At 40.4% G+C, this 23620-nt stretch overlaps 2 protein-coding genes across 3 annotated transcripts; one reads left to right on the top strand and one right to left on the bottom strand.

Moving 5' to 3' along the window:
* Positions 1–8135: 8135 nt before the first annotated feature.
* On the bottom strand, positions 8136–17307 carry nufip2 (nuclear FMR1 interacting protein 2). 2 transcript variants are annotated; one of them, XM_037467224.2, is made up of 4 exons: positions 16893–17307; positions 13532–15211; positions 12808–12840; positions 8136–12642 (listed from the first exon to the last, which is right to left on the bottom strand). In XM_037467224.2, the coding sequence occupies exons 1-4, from the start codon at positions 17056–17058 to the stop codon at positions 12590–12592; spliced, it is 1932 nt and encodes a 643-aa protein (XP_037323121.2). In that variant the 5' UTR covers positions 17059–17307; the 3' UTR covers positions 8136–12589. The 2 variants fall into 2 exon arrangements, with proteins under 2 accessions (XP_037323121.2, XP_037323122.2); XM_037467225.2 differs by having other exon boundaries at positions 16911–17307.
* A 2366-nt stretch (positions 17308–19673) lies between these two features.
* Positions 19674–22465, top strand: tmem88a (transmembrane protein 88 a). The gene is made up of 3 exons (XM_037468101.2): positions 19674–20209; positions 21276–21597; positions 21923–22465. The coding sequence occupies exons 2-3, from the start codon at positions 21289–21291 to the stop codon at positions 22202–22204; spliced, it is 591 nt and encodes a 196-aa protein (XP_037323998.2). The 5' UTR covers positions 19674–20209; positions 21276–21288; the 3' UTR covers positions 22205–22465.
* The last annotated feature ends 1155 nt before the right edge of the window (positions 22466–23620 follow it).

Below are 23620 nucleotides of genomic sequence, written 5' to 3'. Positions count from 1 at the left end.
GAAGTAAAGCCAAAGGCTCAAACCCAAGACTGGGCTTGAACACACAACCTCCAAGTGCAGTGCAGGCTTGTGTCAGCAACTCTTCCGCTGTGCTACTTCACCACACACTAACCAACCCTTTGTTTGTTCTATTTAACCTTGAGATTGCTACTCAAACCTGAAGTAAAGCCCACAACCTACAGGGTAAGGACAGTAGCTCCTCAGCTCTTGTGCTGCATTACCTCACCATGTACAAATTACATTTTTGTTTCTCATATTTAACCTTGAGACTGCTACTCAAACCTCTTTTAAAGCAGAAGTGATGTCTGCATGAAGGGGCATGAACCCACAACCTCAGACAGCAGGTTGGAGCCTGCAGCCCTTCAGTTGTTCCCTTGTGCTATTCAAGCACATGCCTCATTGTGTCCGTTTCTCATATTAGACCTTGGGATTGTTTACTAAACCTCAAAACCGTTTCAAAGTTTACAGTTTGAAGCCCTGACTGCAACCAAACCCTCCTTCTGAGAGAGCAGGTTTGAACTGAGGATCCTCCACACTTCAGCCTTCCTGCTATCTCCCTGCACTGTTCCACCACACACCTGTTGATGCTTTTGAATCCAACCTCAATTCTCATAGATTCTCAGGCTGGAATGCACAACCGTTCCATACCGTTATAATAGAATTGCAGGTCAAGTAAAGTCATGTAATGGCATTTCTAATAAAGCCCTAGTTGATTTCACTACTTTTATGCTGTGATCCTTATTTCACTTTTTTCAACATGTGTGCTGATGCCCGCGTGTGAATTGAGAGGATCCATACCGACTCCCCTATGGAGCTAAACCAGTCTGAGGGTCCAGATGACTGGTTTAATGACCAGGGTAACTAAGTCCACGTCTGAAAAAATAACCAATGTTCTGAATGTACTTGAAAGTATTGGTCTACTTAAAAAAACATAGTGTACAGAAGGTCTACTTACCTATAGGCTACCTGAATTTCTGAAAGTACTATATTTCTAAATATGCTATTTCTACACTTGTTTGCTGGAATTGGTTGAACAAAAATAAAAATCCATGTGAAAAAAATACAAAGAAATGTATAAAAGTTGTGTTTTGTGTTTTTGTTGGATCCAAAGCTAAATGTAACAGTAGGCACATTAAAGCATGTCTGTGGCTCTGTGGTTTTATCATTTCGTCATTAACCTTCAGCAGATCAGACAGAGTTTGTCCAGTTTTCTGCTCACTGTAATTAGCAGACAAATTCATCCAACAGTTGATGCTTGCTCTCTTCTCTGTTTTTAACTTACAGGCCTAACTGGTTGACCTTTGCATTCCACCCATCTTTCATTAAGTGCTAATTAAAAGTGCCATTACGATCAGAGAGCTAGACACTCACCAACCCTTAAAAAGAAGGAGTCAGGTCTTAGGTGGAACATTGCAAGACAAGCAGCAGTCATTATGGGAGCTAAATGTCAGCTCACAGCAGAGAAAAGGAAGCTGTTAATAAGCTGTGGAATCAAGGTTTGCTTTAAAGTTAAAATGTCATTAGTAATATTTGAGCAGCAGGACCTATACCATAAATACAATATAATCCAGAGATCATGATCATCTCTATCAGAATATACAATTATCACAAATTGTCTAACTAAAGTGATTATAACGTATATAGTGATATTACAATATACAAATAAATTCCAGGTTTTCCCAACTTTTTACAAGGTAACAAACAATGACACACATACAAGCAAACTTGGCCAAACATGTTTGCGGCGTGTCACCAGCTCTCTTGATGGCCTCACCTCATCCTAGAGGCTCTGTGTAAATTTCCCATGGGCCGCCGCTAACAGGCCGAATGTGACAGCTCCCGGAGAACACAAACAAGACACAGTGTGCAGGAATGCCACTGCGAGAAGGAAGCTGTAACAATGCTCGGCCCGCTGCGGAGGTGTAATGAAGAAGAGGCAGTTCAAGAGGCCGTCTGCTGCCACCTCCGTGCGTGTCTGCCTGCGAAGCAGGAGGAGGGAGCTGAAGAATATCTGTCCGCCATGCATATTCATGCAGCGATGCGCTGCTGCTGCTGGAGACTCACAACCCCAATCCTCCAGCCTGAGAGGACACCTCGGGGCCCCTCAGCATTTATTAACGGTAATTAAGAGCCAGTCTGAGATGCTGGCATGTTTAATTGCTAATTAGGGCTAGGTTAGCTATGGATGAAAATGACAGGTATTTATATAATACATCAGCCTAAATAATCAAGCTGTGTTTATACCTTGGAAACAAAGAAAAGGTTGGGAAGAATCCAGCATCCTTGTAGGAGTCTGGTATTGTAGGAATTCAAGTGCAATAATGAGCAATGTTCATTGGATATGCACTTAATTTCATGTGCATCGCTAAATTATCTCCCAGCACAGCCATGTAATGGTTGCCCCTCTTTTGAAGCGGAACATTTTTTTGACAGAGCTGGGTAATAGAGTCAATAGTTGATGGGAAGACTGCAGTGGATGGGGAGATGAGGCACTCAGGTGGCTGTTTCCTCCCAGACTCCAGGCCTAATGTAGCCTTTGGCATGGAAATTGACGTGACATTGATGGGCACTCTCCCGCCAGCAGAGAGTCATGTGCCTGCACAGCCTTCCAATTCACTAATAATTGCTGATTAAAAACTAGTTAAGAGTCCATGAAAACCCAAATGTGCATTAACCAAATGACCTTCTGGGAATGGCAAATAGTCTGCAGCAAAGAACGCGGAAAGCTTCATATGTGAAACTGGTCCCTGGATTGTTTTGGAGAATGTGGAGATAAGAGACAAACAGGAGCGTGCTGTGCAAGACTATTGAGTTGCTCAGAAGAAAGAGTATTATTGTGTCCTAATCCTCACAGAAATTGTCTTTGAGCTCATGCAACCTTTTCCTTGTGAAAGAGTAGTCTATCAAACTGACAAACACATAATCCTTAACACGGTAACACAAATGGCATGTTATATAATGCTTTAAAACATGACTTTTTTAGCATATCGTAGCCTATTAATATATATTGTAGTTCACATGACTTAGTAAACTTACTAAGTTTATATTAGATTGAAATGATACATATAGGATTCCCAGGGATGAGATAACTGCAGTTAGTTTGATTTGATGTTTTTCAGTATTCTCCTACCATAAATAATGCAAAATAGGATTTAAGGTTTAAAGATCAGCAAAATTGCAGTTGGTGAAAGTTTGACAAGACAATATTGATCATTTTGTTTCCACTTTTCTGCTGATTATATAGGCTCATGGTAATGCATATCATGGGAATGGAATTTGAAATACAGTGGCAAGACACACACATCCGGAGTCGTAACGGACATCCATAATTTTCTATATATGTACAAGCTGGCCAACTGCACTAGAAGCAGAGGAGGCCATGAGCTAACTGACTCAGAAAATTCACAAATTGTGTCCCTCTTTTCTCTCATATTATCCAACAGATGAGGCATCGCATGCTGCTTACAAAGGCCATCGGTTTTGGCCCCCATAAGAGAGGATGCAGCTGTCTGCTCATTGTTCATCATCATTGTCCTCATGGATCCGATGCTCGAGAATCAATAGCTGCCTTACAGCAAACTAGTGAGCAACAGACAAAAGAAGCAGGTAAGAGTGTCAATTATGACTGGAGGACTGAGCAAAAATACAAAGTGAGGCATGAGCGGGGGGGGCGTTGGGTTGTTCTGTGGTGGTGTTGATGGGATCATTACTGATGGATTAATGACTACTTGGTTGGGTGCTGGAAAGTTCTTATAAAACTCACAAGATTTACCGTTGAGTTCATTACTCGTCTCCCCTGTGCTGTAGCATCCCAAAACTAGTATGACAGCAATTAGATTAATGAGACACCAGGTCAAGAGGCGTGCTAAATCTAATATTGTTTTAGTTGTCACAAACACATTCTGGCGTAACACGTCAAAATGGTTCCCATTATAAAAACATCCCCAATAAACTTACCTCGTCGTCTAAATGGCACAGATCTCATCTAGAGAGAAGGGCATGCTGTACATAAATAAGCCCCAAAAGATCAAATGTTATTTACACTGTTATTTGAGAAGATGAGTTCAACGCCTTCAATACTGTGTTTGTAGGATGTGTGATGAATTGAATACCTAAAATAAGAGCCTGCATATTTAGCCCCACACCTCGGATGTCAGGCAGCAGCCGTATCAAAGCGCTGCGTAATCCAGTTGTGATAAGGTATCATCATTTCTGTTACCATGCAAACATTACCCTGCTAAAGCCCAGAAAATCACTTTCCCTGCCTCTAAAGTCAGCGCATACACCGGTGAGAGCTGGAACCCACCGCGTGTGATAAGAGACAACAGCTCAGCGCTTACGTACACAGGAGTTTTTAACAGTATTTGTATCCAAGTGATTTTACACAATATCTGTGAGAAATACATCAGAGATTTTGAAAGCAAGGTTAAACTCAAGGTCATTATTATATCTCATGAGGACAATTCACAAGCAGCAGAGCAATGCAGTAATGCATATAACTCACGTTACAAGTGTTTTAAATGAAAACAGCCTTCATACACTGCATAGTAAATATAGTCAATATATTGCACAATCATCAAAAAAAGCAGATGCATCCACATTATTTACTTTAGTTAAAGCTCAATGCCAGTATGTTTTTTGAATGCAGGTAAATCTAAGTCTTGGCAGCAAGCTCTTGCTGTTTTAGGTTTTGATTTTTAGTTTTTTTGTATTTGTGTGTGTGTGTGTTTCTGTGTGCGTTTCTGTTTCTGTTTAGACAACACACACGCTTATCAATCTCTGCACAATAACAGTTCGCTAATGTTTTGAAAATAGCTTTCCCTTCCCCTGCTCCAGCATTGTTAGATGTACGCACAATTTCATAAACACAATCAGTGCGCTGAATGGCGGCACTGATATTCTGGAAAAAAAAAATCTCATTATTGTTCCTGAGCTATGGAAAAGCAGTCAATGGCCCATATCACACATAATGCCCACTGCTCCTCCCCCACAGCAGCCCACCATCACACAAAGCTTAATTCCACCTAACAGCACACAATATGCAGCAGTTTACCGAGGGAATATTACAGATGACCCAAAATAAATAACCCGCAGACCGGCTCCACTCGCCTTTCTGTCTGCAGACGACCCCAGTGACTGGGCACGCCGCGTCACCGTGCACTTACTTCATGTGCGTTCACCCGTGCTTCCTCACCTCAGCCAGACTGGGACCTGTCTTGATTTCAATAATCGAAATTTGGATTTCTTCAGTGAAGAGATAAAGACACATAGTGACCCGCGTCGCGGTGTCCGACTGCGTCTATGGATTTCCAGTCTTTTGTGAATCACTCCATCTTCCCTTCTCTCGTGAACAAGTGTCAGAGAAGTGGCCACAGGGGGGTACGAGCAAACAGGAAATGAATGATGGGCCACAACACTGCTTAGTGGGAGCCTTAGAGAGTTTTTGGATTGCGAGTCATTATTTTTTGATGTTTTTCCCCCACATGATTTTTATACACCTTGATTAACACATTTATCTTGTCAATTACAATTAAGTAAATCAGGCCTAATGAATTAACCTTTATTGACCAATATTCACTTAGAAAGAAATGATTATTCTTTTATCCTCAGCTGTTCTTGCTCTCTTTTACTAATTAGCCAATGATAGCATGCGAGCAGGCCGCACTGAGATGGTGAACCTTGTTAGCGTTGTGCTTCCCCGATAGCATTAGCATTTAGCTCAAAGCATCATTGTGCCTATATAAATAGCCTCTGAGGGATGCGCGCAAGGCTTTAGACTCTTTTTCTTATTGAAAATAGGTTGACAAAGCCCCCCAAGTAGCTAATTAGCTAAGTTGACACTAGTTAGTATTATCCTCTGAAATCAGTGCAGAGGTCAGTCAGCCAGAGGGATGCGCCAGGAGGTGAACTATTACCCTTTATTCCTAAAATCATTTTCTATATTTGTGTATGTAACTACCCTATACTTTATTAAAATATAGGGGGACAACTGCTCTGTAAAGCATTTTGAGCATGCAGTAAATAAAAAACTGAAGTGTGAGGGTTCAGCGCATTGAGGCTCAGGGTGAACATTGAGAACGGGGCCGGCAGTATTCTCTAAACCACGAGGTTCTTCGGATCAGTTTCAAACTGGCAAGTGCTTCAGTCTGACATTTGATGATGTAAGGTTTATGGTGATCATCACAGATCACTAAATGTCAGGGAGAAAGCAGAGGAGATGCACTCGGTTGATACATTGCCCGTGGTGTCTGTACGGTCTCATAACAATGTGCGAGGGCATTCCATAGAGAAACTTTTTCATAGGGCAGTTCTTGACATATACTACTACGTTTTCTCAGTAATCACTTACTTACTTGTAAGCAGTGCGTTTGTGAGCAGTGATTTTCATTCAGACATTTTATCTTTTACTAAGGACACAATGATATTTGAGTTTGAATACACTTTACCTAGTAGCATTACCCAGTTAGGTATCGGTTTGCTGACGTAAATGATGTGAGTACTGCAGCATATAACCTCAATTGTACTAAATATTTTTAAGGTTGAAGTTATTTCAATTTCACTGACATCAGTGAAATCGTATTGAAACAAATCAGAGATAGAGGGGAAGTCCTTACCTGATCATTTGTTTTTCATTTTACTGCTGGAAGGGAGGACATATTTTGCTCGTCATCTCTCCTGTTTCTTTTCCAGACAGAGCCACCCTTTGCTCATCCTTTTTGCAGGCAGCCCTGGAGTAAGAAGTAGCACCTCAGAAACACCTCAGCAGATATCAAACCCCATGTGTCCCCTCTGAAGTAGTGTAATCAAGGTAAAATCGAAGGGGTGGCAGTAAACACCGGTTCAATTCCATGAAAAACAATGTTTGTACTGTATGTGTGTTTGTGGTGGAAAAACGCCACCTGCTGCACCCACAGCTCAGTGTCACTGCAATCAAAGAACCTCAGATTTAAACATCTAGTGTTTAATACAGTGTGATGACAGGCCTTAATAGAGATTGGATAAATATTACTCAATTTATTATACTTTTATTACAAATGTATTGAGACATATCTCATACATATATGTATCTATCTACTAGGTAAAATTAAGTTTAAAACTTAATGTATGGTTATGAGCTTCAATTGAAACTTTATACCAACCATATGTGTGAGACCATATTAATTCAGTTATGCTTCATCTGCTTATAATATCAAAAGATTCTCAAACGATCGTCTCTACAGTGACAGTCAATGTGCAGTAATTCTTCATCCACAAGGGGGCGCCATCGCACAACCGTAGCGTCAGAGCAGTTCTGCAAAGCCGGAAATAGACTTTGGCTTAAAAATGTACAAGCTTTTTTTCTTAGTGTTAGACGTTGATTTCCCATTCTAATTGATATACCGCTATGTAAATAGGTCCCTCTAATTACTACATGCCAATCCTTTAAGTAGTAGTACAGTATTTTAAGAAAAAAAAGTACTGGCGGCCCATTAAAAAGGTGTTTTTAATAATATTGATCTATTTAGGTGAAACTAGCATTTTACTGTTGAGTCAAGGTGGTACTTAATATATTATTAGTACTATATCTAAAAGAGCAAAAGCCTCAAGCCTCGACCTTATAAAGTTTTGTGGCCCATTTTCCTTAAACTTATCAAAAACTCTTTCAGTTGATTTCAGCCTTTTTTGATTCAAACGACACTGTCTAAAGAAACGAATGTAGCTTGAAGTAAGCTCGTTGACTGAGAAATGGTCTTTTCACCATAACTTAAAAGGTGATCACGTTATGTCTGAAACATCCAAAGTAAACAATATTCCCTCTCAAATGTAGTGGACAAGAGGTATAAAGTATACAGTAGTGCAGAAGTACAGTATTTCTACTTCAACAATTGTATATAGTCCCTTTGCTTTAGCTGTGGTTTGATGCAGCAAAGGTCGGTCCTGCTATAAGGTGATGACTAGGACTTGTAAGAAACAAGCCAACATACTCCACTTACTATCAGCGAACAGACTACACAAAACACAGATATCCTGTTTTTGACATTTTAATAGAAACTATAATTGTGAACACTGGAAGTTTATATATATATAGATATAGATATATCTATAATGACTATTACATAGTTTGGAATTTGGAGGTTATCATGCTTTAAAAAAAGAAAACATGTAATGTGACACTTCGGTTAAATTCCAAATTAAAATGAAAAACTGCTCACTTAAAAACATTTAGGGAGGCAAGAGATGTGAAAGTGATAAAGGAGGAGCAGACTAAAAAAAGAAACAAAAGGACACAGAAACAAAACCAGAAATGACTTGGCACAACTCAACGCTTCTTTTCACAATTGAACATTTTTAAGACACATGTCGCCCTTTTTTATAACTTTATTTGTCATGTGTGGAATCAAACACTGTACCTCTCAGGTGTCATTGAGTAAAACAAAAAAAGCCCCTTCAATCAAAACATCCACAAGAGGCAAAGACCATTCAAAGGAGGCCGCAGTTTTAAGTGGAGCACAAACATACAACAAAGTCCAGCATTTCCAGACAGTTGGAGGATGAAGAAGCATCAATTTCAGCGTTTAGTTTCATCTTTTGAAGATTGCTTCTCTCTTGCACCATATAACCACACGCTCAAAGTGACACTCAGCTGCTACAGTAGTGCCTTTTCCTCACTAAATGCTCCTCACGACCCAGCACGGTGTCGGGTAGCTGGTTACGACATCAACGTCCCCGGTGACGGTCTGTGCGCTTGCCATTCACCTGCTGAATGTCTGAGTAGTGTACCTTTGGCGAAAGCAGATTTCAGTTGTTGAACCGTACATTAATACCTCACTCCCCCTCATAACACGATTAACATCACTACGAATACAAAAAAATATACTGGGAGGGGGGCCCCTGGATGCAGTGTGTTTCAATGCAGTTTGCTCCCATCACAACTATTTGAAGAAATTAGTTAAAGTAGTTTATTAACAAACAAAAAAAACGAAAAGAATAGGGTCTACATTAGCCTTTATCAGTAACTAGATCATCTAAAACAATGAGACAGCTTGATTTCCTGTATGATTTATTCCGTTTAGTCTCATCCTACTTCTGCATCTATGGATAAATTAGGTTATAACTCAAATAAAACCTTTAAAAAACACATTAAAGCACTAATTTGTTAAATCAGTTCAAATCAATTAATGTGCTACTTCAGACAATAACTTGACAATGGACTGGCCCGAGTATACGCCAGCAAGCGGTCATCATCAATCCCAGTCACACTGATTTGGGCTTTAGGATACGAAATTCGGATCACAAGCCATGACAAATTCTAAAACCTACTACACACAGATTTTTCATTGCCCTCCACTGAATCCATGTTGCTTAATAGACAAAATTGAGATTAGATGTAAGAAAACATTGCAAATGTTACAAAAAAAAAAAAAAATGGCACATATATGATGGAAGCAGATTTTAAACAATCAGATTTGCTGTAAAAGATCTTTTTTTCACACAGGCACCTGTACATGAAACAACAAGGGGGTTTTGAAATATACGAGGAGCTTGCATATAATTGGAAGAACTCGCTATGCACACAGCCACAAAACGACGAGGCCGAACTCGTCACTCACTACTTGGAAGGCTGCATCCTTGAGGTGATTGCACACCCTGAGGGGGGGGGGTGGAGGTCTAAGCTCCACGTGGTCAGCCTGTACGTTCTCAACCCCTCTCCTCCCTCATTGATTTACCATCTACTCAGCTTCAAGAACCTGTTTTTGGTTTGCAGGCTACAATGCTAAAAATAATAGTTCTATCTTTATAAATGCATATTGAACATAGCCTCTGAATTAAGTGCTTTAAAAAAAGAAGGATACTTGGGGTGGGAGATTATCAGATTTCCCTGTGGAGGAACAGCCTCTCAAAAACAAAGGTTTTAAGACCACAGTAACATCACATACCACTCATTGGGATCACCCTGTTTTACATGTAGAGCCTATAGATGCATTCGGCCTGAACTATACGGCGTCTACCATTGGTAACCTGATTATGTCACTTGCGTTTGGATCATGGGCAACAAGAAGAAATTGAATTGTGAGTTTTGTGTAACTTAATTCCAGATTTAAAAATAAAAAGGAAATGGAAACACTAAAGGCCAAAATCTCTGGAAACGCCCTCGTTCCTCATCCACCAGATGCAACACAACTGTTCTTTTTCAGCCTCTGTTGGTACACACGGCCATCTGGCTCCGTACAATGAGAGCCAAAAAACAAACAGTTTTAAATAGCAGAGAGCTGACCGAGATAAAACGTGAAAGTTAAAGTCAAGACGACTGGCGTCTGTTCCAACTTTCCCTCTCTGCAGCGCTCAGAGAGAAATGTACTTAAAAACTAAAACCCAGATTGTAGCGACCAGATTAAAAATAAAAGCTGCTGTTTAGCAGTAACAAATTAAGGGGGTGCCTAACTCTATACATAAGAGGGAGAATTAGCCAAAGATTGCACGATTACAGTCTATTATACACAGAAAACAGCGCGTGGAGCAATGTGCTTTTTTTTCCATTTTGTTTTTTTAAAAGCAGTAAATAAAGAGGAAAACTTACATTTTTAGAGCCCAAAATGACGATAATTGCACCTTGCATGCTATGACCATTATCTTCAAAAGTATTTGGTGTTTTGGACTCCAATTTAGGACACCAAGTCTAATTTGAGAACATGAAGGGTGACCATTTGGAGGAAAAAAAAAATCATACATAGTCATGGCTTTATCAACACTACCTGAGTTACATTGAATATTCTTAATTTATCATCTTGTTTTTTTCTTTCTGAAGAGTTAACAGCCCAGAGCCATTCTTTCAAGGAGTATTTCTTGTCATTACATATAGATCTTTCTAAAAACTAAAAGATAAAAGCAATTAGTTTACATAAAGTGCTATTAATCCACACATTAACCAAATCAGAACTTGTAGAGGAACGATATCTGGACCGTTCCTCTGTTATGTTGAATAAACCAATCCTGATTTGGAGACAGTGATGAAAGCGATGTCACAGCTGGCCAGCTAACAAATGTGGGCTCCCTAGATTTAATTAGATCTTTAGACGTGAGGTCATTAGCAAAATTTACTAATGGATTTTGTGCAAACTGAAAATGCATGCAACATTTTTTTAAACCCCACCAGCATCTTGGGTGATGATTTTGTAGCTCCATATAACCCATTTCACACATTGTATGGATCACATGGTGTTATTGCACACTGGTCTGCAAATTTTAAACGGTAAAAACATAATAGTACAACTCATCTTCACATTTCAACACAGTTTGGCCAGTCGGGGAAACCTAGATTAGTATTGCAAGTAATGATGTGTTACTGTTATCTTTGAATGGAGATCAACAGTGAGCTCTGACTCATTCATTTCCACCAGTAAACATGCAAAAAAAAAAAAAAAAAAAAAAAAAGACTCAAAAGAAATATATTTTTTTTCTCTTAAAAAAAAAATCTGTTATAAAAACGCAACATGTTTCTGACAATAAAATTTGAACAGTTTTTAAACAGAAAAAAGCTAAAAATCTGTATGGACATCCTGAGTCTTGCTGCTGAGGAATTAGCACAAAATGCAGAAGACCTTATTGGTAGAAATGCCTCTGGGTCCTTTAATTCTTCAACTAAAGGCAAACAGTTCGGCCGCAGGAGGGATTGGGGTAAACTGTGTGTGTTTTTATTTTTATATATATATATATATATATATATATATGAATTTGAATGTAAGAATACTCAGTTACATCCTAATGAACTGCATGAAAAGCTTAAAGATGAAAAACATTTGGCCTTTGACAGACCTGATTTGAAAATCTTTAGCACACCTGTAATAAACATTGAAATGAAGGGGCGTGGCTTTCCTTCAAAATGGGCACTTCTGTACCTGTGCTCTGTGGTCATACTGCAGCGCAGAGAACACTCATGTCAGGGCACAAAAAACGACTATAAAAGAAAAGGCGAGCATTTCTTCTCTGGGCTCTGATGTCACCCTACCAAAAAAGAAAAGGCCTTTAGAAGAGGCTCTCCCTCTCCTGGATGGGGCCTCACTTGTGAGCTTCCATTTAACGGTTTAACTCCAAACAACTGAACTACGCCTTCGAGGCATTCTCTGCAATGTGCTCTCCTTTCGTCCTATGATTCAAGCTCGCCCTCAAACGTGTAGGTATAACGGTTAACATATCTACGATGAACTCATTTGAATGCGTGAAGAAAATGACTGAGGCCTCCCTTAGTCAGACTGAAAGGCGCCGCAGTTCGACAGAAAAAAGGCTTAGGGTGGTGCAATCCATGACACCTTCCTTTGTTGAACTCCCGAACATCAACCTTAAAGAGCCATTATCACAGCTCTATAAGTTGGTATTTGTGTTGTTTGAGAGGCACCGATCATCTCCTTTAGCGTCCCTCCAGTGTGTCTGCTTGTTCGTCTGATGTCCCCAAAGAAGTCTGTTTTTTTCACTGGAGATTCCAAGGAAATTCTGTCATGCTAAACTATCAATGCTTTCACAGTTGTCCCTTTATCTGTCCGACAGGATTCATGGTTCCAAAGGAAGAAAATCACAGCTCACAGAAGAGGGTAAGAACAGTAGACCATCTACCTCACTGATCAGGCCCATCCTTGGTCTCATCATAAGACACTACTCTTTTTGGATCTGCAGGGGGTGGGGGAAAGAGAAAGAGGCACAGTGTTAGTTCATGGATTAAAACAGGAGAACAGGCATGACTGCATAGACTTTGTAACGTGTTGCGTTTTGTCAGTGGGAGTCCACACTTAGTAACTTAACGAAAAAAGCAGTGAGACCATCAAGTTAATTTACCTTGTTTTTGCAAGTTGAAAATTAATTCCATTTCTGTTGAGGGAAAACAAAAAGTCAAATTATTTCAGCGTCAACTAGACATGAATATTTTCAGACAATACTGTTAAAATAAACCAAAAAGTATGTTAATTGTTTAATTTATTTGTCATACATGGGCAGATCAAAGATTTGCTTAAAGCTATAATGATACAATTCTTGTCAAAGAAAAATGGCACAGCCTGTATTCTCACACTTTATTCAAATGCGCTTTTCAGAGGGATTGATAGGAAACTATGCAGCATGTAATCGAGCGTTATCTCCTCAATATCAACCTCACACTCCCACAGTCAAAAAGAACTGTATTAAGTTACCGCTAATCCACACTGGACAGTTGGCTCGCACTAAAAGCTCTCAGCTGCCTTTAACTGTGAAGCAGAAGTTACTGCAAATATCATAATTGTTTATCAAAAATTTGTCAAATGAATCAACTAACTTAACTCAATAATGGAACAAATGCAAGCAACCACAGCAAGCTGTAGATGTGGAGCTGTGGGCGACAGGCTGTACACCCCAAAATGTTCAGGAAAGGTGACCAACCACCACTACAACTCATTTTTACTTAAACAATGTTTGATTTGTATGCTTAACCGTTGCCAACAACAACTGTATCCCAAAATTAACTGGAAATTAGATCTAAAGTATTACAATTTAAATGGTGGTACAAGTTAATAAAAGTCATAGTTACCTTTAGTGTGATAAGTGACAGCAGCTTTAATATCAAAGGACGCCCAGCTACACCTTCTGCCAATGTCTTTAGAGTGGGTCAGGTGCTTAGATGAGCCAAACAACACAGTGGTCAGCTGGCCCTGAGCAGGCTTAGCACCATTGTCTTTACTGGGAGGCAACACAGCAAACCCTGCACCCTTGGCCTCAACTTGAGTCTTTTCCTGGCCACATGGCTGCAGCTGGTTCTCCTCCTCACTCGTCCCACGTGCAGGAGAAAAGGCCTCAGACACACTGCAGGGGGCACAAGTCCTTCTCTTGGGGTCTTGAGCTAAAGTGCCAAGCTCAAAGAATGATGGGCCAACATCGAAGCAGGGCTGGGCAGCAGTCTGACACTTGCTCTGAGGTGGCACCACACTTGTCTTGTCCTCTGCGGGCACCTTGCCACCTGATCCTTCTGGCCCCAAATTGGGCTCATTTATGAAAGAAAGCCCCCATTGATTCTGGAAGATGTCTCCCAAGGCGTTCTGATTTGTCTGAGCAGCCGGTGGGTCAAGATGCCGAGCACTAGGGAGCACAGGTTGCATATTTAAAGGGTAGATTAAAAGCGTTTTTCTAAGCTCGTATGGTTCTCCATCTACAGGACTGGTTGTAGAGCTACAGTTACTTTCCAAAGGACATGCTACATTCTCGCCACTTGGGAAATAGGGGGCTGGTGGGATACTACTAGCAGCAGGAGCAAAGAAGGTACCCACGGAAGGGCAGCCGTTACCGTTTCCAGAAACCGGGCCATTAGTAAAGCTAGCTGAGGTGATAGTTTTCATAGCAGACATAGGGACCTGTGACAGTCTGACCGGAGGAGGCAGTGCCTCTCCTCCACCTTGTGCTACTTTGTTGAGGTTCTCTTTTACTTTACTTGCATAACTGATCTTAGGAACAATTTTTGCACTGCTATTGTCCACAGGAAATACTGGCGGGGGCTTGAACAAAGTCCACGAGTCCTCTTTTGAAGGTGAGGAAAGCTTGGCTTTATGCCTTTCCTCAGTCTTTTTACCAAAGTTGCCAACTATTTTGCCATCAGAGTTCTTCCTCTGAGCCTCACCCAATGAAGCCTCTGACACAACAGCCCGTCTAGCTGCTGACTGAGCTTCTGCTTTATGGCCGGCTCTAAAGCCATCAAGTCTAGAAGTCATTCCCTTCTCAGTCGTCTCAAGATTAAAAGCCCCATGTTCTTGAGTACTGCTGCCCTGCTGCATGTCTTTCTCCTCGTCTCTTAGAGCATTATCAGTGTTCTTTGCGTTGTTACATCTGGCCTTGCGCTTTTTCGGAGTAGTATATCCACCTTCGGAGCCGCTGCCATCATTGTCCTTGCTGTAGTAGCCATTTGTAATCAAGCCACAATTTACAACGCCATTTTGAAGCAACACAGGGTCGTTCTTATTCATTGAATGGCCCTCATGATGATTCAACTCCAGAACCTTTTCCTTGTCAATTTTAAGGTCCATATTCTTCTTAAGGTCCAATCCTTTGCTGCTCACTTTTGGAACAGTTGTGTAAAGCTTTTGCGTTGATTTCTGCTTCACATTTGCATGACTTGTGTGTCGGTTACAATGGCTGTTGGGGGCATGTGACATACCAACAGTGTCAGAGAGATGCAGATTATTCTCCCACTCCTCCTGACGGATGTTTACTTTTTTAATGCCTGAAATGGGAAAGAAAATCAGTTGTATGACCATTCTTTACTAAAGTACATCTTCAAAAATTATTTTTCAATTAATTTGACCTTTGGCAACAAAGTAGAAGTCATGCAATTTACCAAATATAATGGTTAGTCAAGTATTTTAATGCAACTATGAGCAATATAGGGAAACCTATATGCATGCTGTCATACTTCTAATAATCCAAGTTCAAATTATCGGTACCATTCACATTCTACACTAAAATGTTGTCTACTTGGCACATAGCTTTAAACAAGCGTGTCGAATGCAAATTGCAATTGTGGACCTCAAGTTTCATTATAGTCAACCTTTGTCTTTTCTGATTAAGCATTGCAGCAGTAAATGTTGAAAACGCAAACGTTCTCGAGCAACATTTATCCCAAACTGAGAAGCATTCTGGATTTGAGTCATTGTTAGTTTACGCTGTTAACGGTGCCTGAACCTGCATCCAACACATGTGTATTTAACAAGTTAAACATGTATTATGCCTCACTTATGTTTACTGCAATAATGGACTGATACCCGTTGACTTTCTTGAAATGACTCCACATCAGAGACCAGTTGCAACAAGATGTAAATGGAGGAGGCTCACGGCAGCATGTGTGACAGACATTTAGAGTGGCCCCTGAACCACAAATAGGCCTTTGCATCGCAGACGCACGGCTTTGTCAACGTGGGCCTTTAAAACAAATAGGGCTGCCCCTCACGTCCGTGGACTCGGACACACACGCTGCTGCATACAGCCCCTCTTCACTTATTGTGAATGTATGGTTTCGAAAGGCCTTTCACTGAAATAACGTCAGCTACAAGCACACGTGATGTCGAGGCTTACGACCACAGCCTGTTTATCATGCGGCTATCGGGTTGTTGCGTGGCTCCACTTTGACCGGACAACATGCAACAGGCCTGTCACAGACGGCTAGCGTTAGCTAGCTAACATCAAGCTACCGGTCGACTCGTTGGACATTAAAACGCTATGTCACCAAGAGTTGTTTAATGCGACAAAAGAAAGCGGCCTAGCTTCCACAAACCACTTTTGCAAAAAACGACAACGACATGCCAGGGTTGCAAAGTACTTTACTAGACCGGTAAATAGCATTAGCTCGCAGTGATACTCTTAACATGGCCGACAGGAAATGGCAGCTCCGAACATTCCAGTGGAGCCGGCTGGCTCTCCTAAAGTGGACAGGAGCATGCTGAAATGAATGATCGAAATGGGACGACTATAGAAAGAGATTCTCCGTGCAGGCACACCGGTGTCCGCAATTTAAGAACACACTGCTACCCTAAGAGATTTGAGAGGATTTGGTTGCCTTTGCAAGATACAAATTGAGTGGTGAAACCGGCGCACAAGGTCAATCCCCGATATGTCAAAGCACCACCAGCGACAACTGTCACGCAACGTCAGCTAGCCGACTAGCTAGCCGACTAGCTAGCTAACCTAACGGTTGGATTCTGCTCCGACAGCGGCCAACTATCGGTTTTAAATCAGGAGGCTACTCACCATCTATAACGTGCCGTAAACAACCCGGAGAAAAGCATACTGTTTAAATTAAAAGCTAACTCTCACGCTATGCTCTCAGTCACATTGGAGTTAACACTAGTTAGCAAATGCTAGTTTGCTCGTTGACGTTAGCTGACTAAGGCTAGCATGCGTTAGCTCACTTTTCCGGATGGCCCAACCTGTTTTCTTCGTCTGCGTTTCCTGGTGCTGGCGCTGGAAGTGGCTCTGATCATGTTTTAGACAAGTTGTATGTTGAATAGTGTGTCTGTCCCCTCCGTGGTGGTGATATTGCCTTTCTTGTGCCCGATCTCTGGGCTGTTCCTCCATTGAGGTGTAGAATGTCGGACTAGTTTAACCAATATGTTAGCTCACGGGGTCCAATCACTACCAGCGTAGAACGGAAGCTATTTGAAGCCTCTGTAAACGTCAGCAGTATACGTCTAAAAATGGCACTATTTGGGGTTGTCAAATTCCGTGTCTACTATGTATACAGTTACGCATGATTCATTTTTGCACGACTTTTAAATTTAGGCAGATATTTTACATGTCAAACAAACTACGGACAAGTGATTTAAAAAAAACCCATATATATCTGTTCTGTGTCGGCAATAGCGGGGTGGGGTTTGTGTGTGAAATCATATGACCGGAGGCGCTGCCACGTCCCCAAGAGGAGGACACACGTGCGGAGGGTCCCGGGGACATTGAGCCCACTCCCTAAATGGGAAAACGAGTTATTGCATAATAAATGTATCATTACGTATTTTCAGTCGACTTCTAAGTATTTAATATCCTCTACTTGAAGAAAAAACGGCCCCTTTGCTGTCGCTTTTTTAGGATTTTCTTTTGTTTTGCTATTCTATATTATGAGACATTTTGTTATGAGACATTTTGTTGACATGTCACGGGATATTAAACTATGACCGTTACTGACATTTTCTAAGCAAATGGTATTATTTTTTAGTTGTAGTTTCCATGGCACTCTATAGTTACTTTTTATTACATTCTTTATTACATATTATAAAAGGACATTTTTCAATTGAATTCTATGGCATACTATATAGAATAGTAAGACATTCTTATTTCTTACTATTCTATGACTTCTATCTCATTAAATACCATGACATCTGTATAGCATACTATGTTCTGACATATACAAAGTTTTTTGTAAAAAAAAAATGTTTGGCTTCCCAGTTTGCAGCTGATGGCCACTGGGGGGTTCTACTGGACCGCTTTGCTTAAGGCTACATAAAGGGACAAGAGAACAATACTCTGTAATGTTTCCCTCCAATACGTCAGAGACTCCATTTAGTCAAAGCTCCAGCTGATCCATTCAGTTTTAAAAAGTTGTACTCAAAAGTAAAACAAAGTAATGTGAATAATACCAATATGTAATTAATGAAATTTCTTATTAAATTGATAACTTCTTTTGTTTTTGAAACTAATAGCGTGGTCTAGAAGAAAATACCAAATCAGGAATCAGGAATCAGGAAACGTTTATTGCCATAATATGTTAGACATGGAAATTGTCTTGGCGGTTGGTGCATGACGGAAGACAGTACAATAATAACAACATAGTGCAGCAATAAGATAAAAATAAAATAAAAGTATAATAAACTATATGCTATGGGTTAGTATGCTAAAGATAAAGCTATGGGTTAGTAAGTAAGAGGAGATAAAGATAAAATTAGAAATAAAAATAAAGATAAAGTGCACCAGCTAAACAAAGTGACAAGTGACAAGTGAAAGTGACAAAGTGAACGAACATGGGAGTGAGAGTCAGTCGGAGGGGGGGGGCAGTTTATTGTACAGTTTATGTACTGTTATTCATACAAACCAGGTTGTAAACTAAAACAACATAGCAAGAGAGTACTGTTCACCTGTGTGCTTCATGTCATTCCTCCTCATACAATATCATAGATTCAGAATAATAGATACAATTTTTCTCTACTATTTTGGTCATTTGTTCTATTTTGTTATGTCAATTTCTCGGGTTCAAGGATACGAGATTGCCAAAACTGCAGATGAGGAGACATCTCATCCTAGAACGCGCACACAGCAGCGGATATCCCGGTTCCAAGGACAGGAAGACTGCTCTTCCTCTACCCACCCCCCCTGACATTGACATACGCATATAAACAACCTGTGGCATTGTTAATGACAAAACCACCCGTTGCATTTTTTTACCCACTGATGCCATAGACTCTTTGATCATTTTTCTTGTACAAACAGCTAAAATGCCCTTATTCTGTCCGTGGAGAACATATCTACCCTTGTGATTGAATAGTAAATAAACAAAGTGTAATGAAAAAATGAAAGCTTCATATCAAAATACTCCCACTTTGTCCTCCTTTGAACTGAAGCCCTCTGGTTTCTTATCAGTCCCATGATAGACTCTTTTCCCCCACCAAATTAGCCAACACACACACACACACCCTCCCCACCCCCACAATCCTCATTTCCTTATGTTTTCTGAAAGCAGAGCTGTTTTTCATCAAAAGGTCAAGGGGGGCAATCTTAAGTAACTCTGGCTTGCTCTTTTACTTCTTACTTCAGAGCCTCTTTCTTTACTAGTTGAGTGGTGCTCTCGTATTGTCCACACCCTCGTTAGTTATGGTGCATTATAGTATGATGCAGTGTAGCATGGCCTGCATCTTTTATAACAGTCTAAAATCCACAACATTTGGTTACTGTCAGTTTAAAGTTTATATATAAACAATATATGAATATTATACAGTTTCTATATTTGTACACAAACAGCAACAATAAACCAACTCAGTTATTCTGGATTTTGAAACCCACCATTTCGGTATTTGACAGTGGAGAAGAGAAAGTGCTCAGTGAGGGTGTAAAGCGTTGAGGGTTGGGCAGCATACCCTGACTCCTCTAACCTATCCAAATAAACACTCTGCTTCCCTCCCCCAAGTTTCAGGGGTTATCACATAAACCCCCACAATGCCCCCCTGCCCAGACACCAAGAGGAGCCCTTAACACAGCCCAGCCTTCTTTTCTGTGCGAGGCAACACAGGATACACACACACACACACACACGCACATGCATACATTCGCAAGCACTCACGCATTCCATCATATCTCAAACTGGAGTCGGAGTGAGGAAACAGAATGTCAGGGAAGGAAGCGCTGAAGCCAGTGGGAAAGCCAAAATTGCCTCGGGTCTACAGAGTTAGTTTTTAATCCACTTTACAGGAGTTCTCAAGAAGAAGTCTGGATTCATAAAAGTAAACCATTTCTTTTGGGAATTTTTGGAAATTGGCCAGCTCATAAACAGATTTTACATTAGTAGAAGCAGTAGAAACTTCTCTTGGATCCCACTCTCCGGGTCTGGATTTTTAAGCAGAAGGAAATTCTTGAAATTTTCTTTGTCTCGGACCACTCACCGCTCTCAAGGTATTCTCAAGGAGTCTCATCATCTGCTTCCACCAAAGTGCTGCAGGAATACACATCCTGAAGTAACATTAAAGTGAGTACAACAAAGCCTTTGTTTTTTTAAATCAAAAGTATCTTTGAAAAAACAGAAAATTGCCAATCCTGTCCCTCATAAGAGGGCTCTGTTTACTTAAGCTGTGCAGTACATCATTGTAAGAGAACTTCCTGAATGTTTCCTCAGTCATTTTATTCTTGGGATTATAAAGACTTATTTTTGATATCTTAAATGTATCAATCCAAACAAAAGAAGGCCGGTGTTTGAGCTGCTCATTGATCCTAAGCTTTACTAACAAACAAAAAATATTCCAAATGATAAGAAGGATTGCTGGCGAACATATCAATGAGCAGGACATTGGTATTGCTATTTATGCAATCTAGCAAACAATAAACCATCACAAAAAATGGAAGTAGATTGAATTAATGAATGAAACCGTAACTTAAACACTTGAATTAAAAAAAACTATTCTGATGAAATATTGCTTAATAAAGCCATGTGTTCCATGGTAATTGTCATAATAACAGTAGCTGCTAACACACTGAACAACAGAAGGAAATAGATTGTGGGAATTTTACTTACTGAGCTTGAAAAATAAAAATAAATGAGACATGGAAATGAAAGCATACATTATTACCATACTGTGCCATATCAAAAAAGTAGTACTACAGTATCTGTACTACAAAATATATCTTTTTTATGACGCTACCATTAGTGATGAGAGGGATTCCAGCTGTTCCTGGCTTATTGTTCTGGTTGGGGATTGGAGGTGCAGCTCCATTTCCTTGCACTTAGAGCTGGGGATTTATCTGTGTTGACTTTCCACCTCTCACCACATATCAAAAATACTAAAGAATTCAGGGTGTACAGCGAAGAGAAGAAAGGAGTACAACAGAACTACATAGAGACAATTTGATAGATGCTGAGGCTTAAAAGACATGACTCGCTCTGCTAAATATCATCCCAATGTTTGTGTTGCTCCCTAATTGCAAACCTTCAGACCTAACATCAGGGTTACATTTAATTCAGAAGACTAGTAGATGAATAGATTAAATACTTGGCTCATGTTACTGACCTGACACTGTTTTTCATTCCTGCTGCATAGACCACAGCAAAAGATGAGTTTTTCACGGAGCGGAACGCTGGAGAAGACGGTATCTGAGCAGGCCCTCTCTGAGGCGCGCTCCCCCTCCAGGGTGGGGTCAGGAGTCGTGGTGCCACCTCCGTACTCTCTGGACGGCAGCGAGGCCGCTGACACCCCTTTAGAGTTGAGGGGCTCTCTGGACTGCTGGGCATGCTCTGTGCTAGTCACCGCACAGAATCTAATCATAGCACTGGTCAATGGCGGGCTGGCCAGCATCATTTTTGGCACCATCCTCACCCCCGCTCTTGCCATGATCATTTTTGGCTTCCTCTGCCACTCTACGGTGACTACCTTTGATGTTTTGTTGTTTGTCCACTGGGAGGAAAAGGATTGAAAAGTAGCAGGTCACACTAGTGCTGTGCCCAAGTCCATATAGCTTACTATTGATAAATGATATGTGGCGTAATGGATGTTTTCGCCATCTTCATAATTCCCCCATTTGTTGAGCAAACATTTATTTTGAGTATACTCAACTACTTACTTTTCCACTGAGTGCAAACTGAAAAACTAGAGGTCATTTCATGTGCATGCGCGAGTGTATCTGCATGTGCGTGCCACCCCTCATTCCCCCCCGTACTCATCTGTTTCCCCCTCCTCTTGCCCCCCAGGTGCAGCCCCACGGCACATCCCTGTATTGCTCAGACGTGCTGGATGACGCCGGCTGCGTGGCTCTGCTGGTTGTAGGATTTCTGCTGCTCACCCCCCTGCTGGTTCTGGCCCTCGCCGCCTACTGTCGCCTGGCCCGCCACCTTCAGCTTGGAATGTGTTTCATCCCCTACAGTCGGGCCGTCTACAAGAACCTTCCTGCCTCACGCCACCGAAGGGCTGATGCAGGAGGCTGCTGTGGTCAGGAGGGCACTTCAGAGAGGAAGGGTAGCGTGTGGGTTTAGGAGAGGAGGGGGGGATTTTATGTGGTTGTATTTTGTATCTCTTTTTTATGGTGAGCGTTGGGTTGTTTGAGTCTGGGTTTGCTAAATACCACAGCATTCTCTAAAGCATTTGTAAACAGCCAACATATTTCAGGATTTATTGGGTTTCTACATGCAATTTCAAAGCTTTGATTGTATTTTATACCTTCTTTTAACAATAAAATGTCACTTGACACACTAAATTGTTTTATGGAGAGAACGGCAAACTGACACTGAAGGGATTTTAAACTTAAAGAAATATGACGTTTAAATGACTAAAGAAGTGTACTGAATAGGTCAAAGAGATACAAGATTTGTGTCCCACATATAACACATCAAATGTAATTTAAAAGATGTATTACAGTCTTCCATGCAAATATGTTGTCATGAAAAAAGATGTCCATAGCTGGGAATGCGGGACTGGTGTCAGAGACAAGTCACCTGCCTAATGTGAGCTGTTCCATTGCGACCTCATCTGATGTCATCAGATAATGGATGAATCGATGCATATCATCATAAAAACTCATTGCATACTTGGCTATGAGAATTGGGGTCATTAAAAGCTCAAAGTACAGAAATATATGTCATAAAATGTTCAATTAACGATTTTATTACCTACCTCAAAAAGTCATACGGTAGTATCACTTGTTATAAAATGCAAAAACATAAATATGAACATTTTCACTAATAGCACATTATTTAAAAAGTCACAGGATAGTATACTATATATATAGTATACAAAATTAATTGAATAGGCGATTTGTGGACGTTTTGAAATACAAAATAAAACAGCGGCTGTGTCAGCTAAAGTAGAGGTCTAAGTGGTAAATCTTTATAGCTTTAACCAACACAGGATTAACTGTGGTTCATCAGCTGATCTTCATCCTGAAGGATAGAGATGGACCATCAAAGAAGACACTGACACCTAGTGGGACGGAGGGGTCCTAACTCCTGAATGTCAAAGACATTTCAGAATAATATCAAATAGCGAGCTAGTGGGCAGTTGCATCATTTGTTGTTTCAACAGTACACGTTGCGGAGGGGCGAAACGTAGTGGAGTCATCACATAAAAATAAATATGCCGTATAGTAAGCCAAAAGTAGTAGAATGACAAAAAGTTATAAAAATAATAGTATTGTTTGTAAAAAAAAGTCTAGTATATCAGAAATAAGTATGATGAAATAAAGTCATACCCAAGCGTGTTATACAAGTAATAAAACATCTTGTTTCATAGCATAGTAGGTCGAAAACATCATTAACAAATAATGAACAAATAATTGATAATTGAAGACTGACTCAAAATTCTGACTCAAAACTCAAAATAAAGAAATTTTTAATTGACAAATTATAACATAATACAATATCAATTGAATAATGATCTTAATCCTACTATCATAA

The sequence above is a fragment of the Pungitius pungitius genome, chromosome 16, assembly GCF_949316345.1.
Source record: "Pungitius pungitius chromosome 16, fPunPun2.1, whole genome shotgun sequence".
In the NCBI taxonomy this organism is placed as follows: Eukaryota; Metazoa; Chordata; class Actinopteri; order Perciformes; family Gasterosteidae; genus Pungitius; species Pungitius pungitius.
This window is presented reverse-complemented; position numbering and strand designations above follow the sequence as displayed.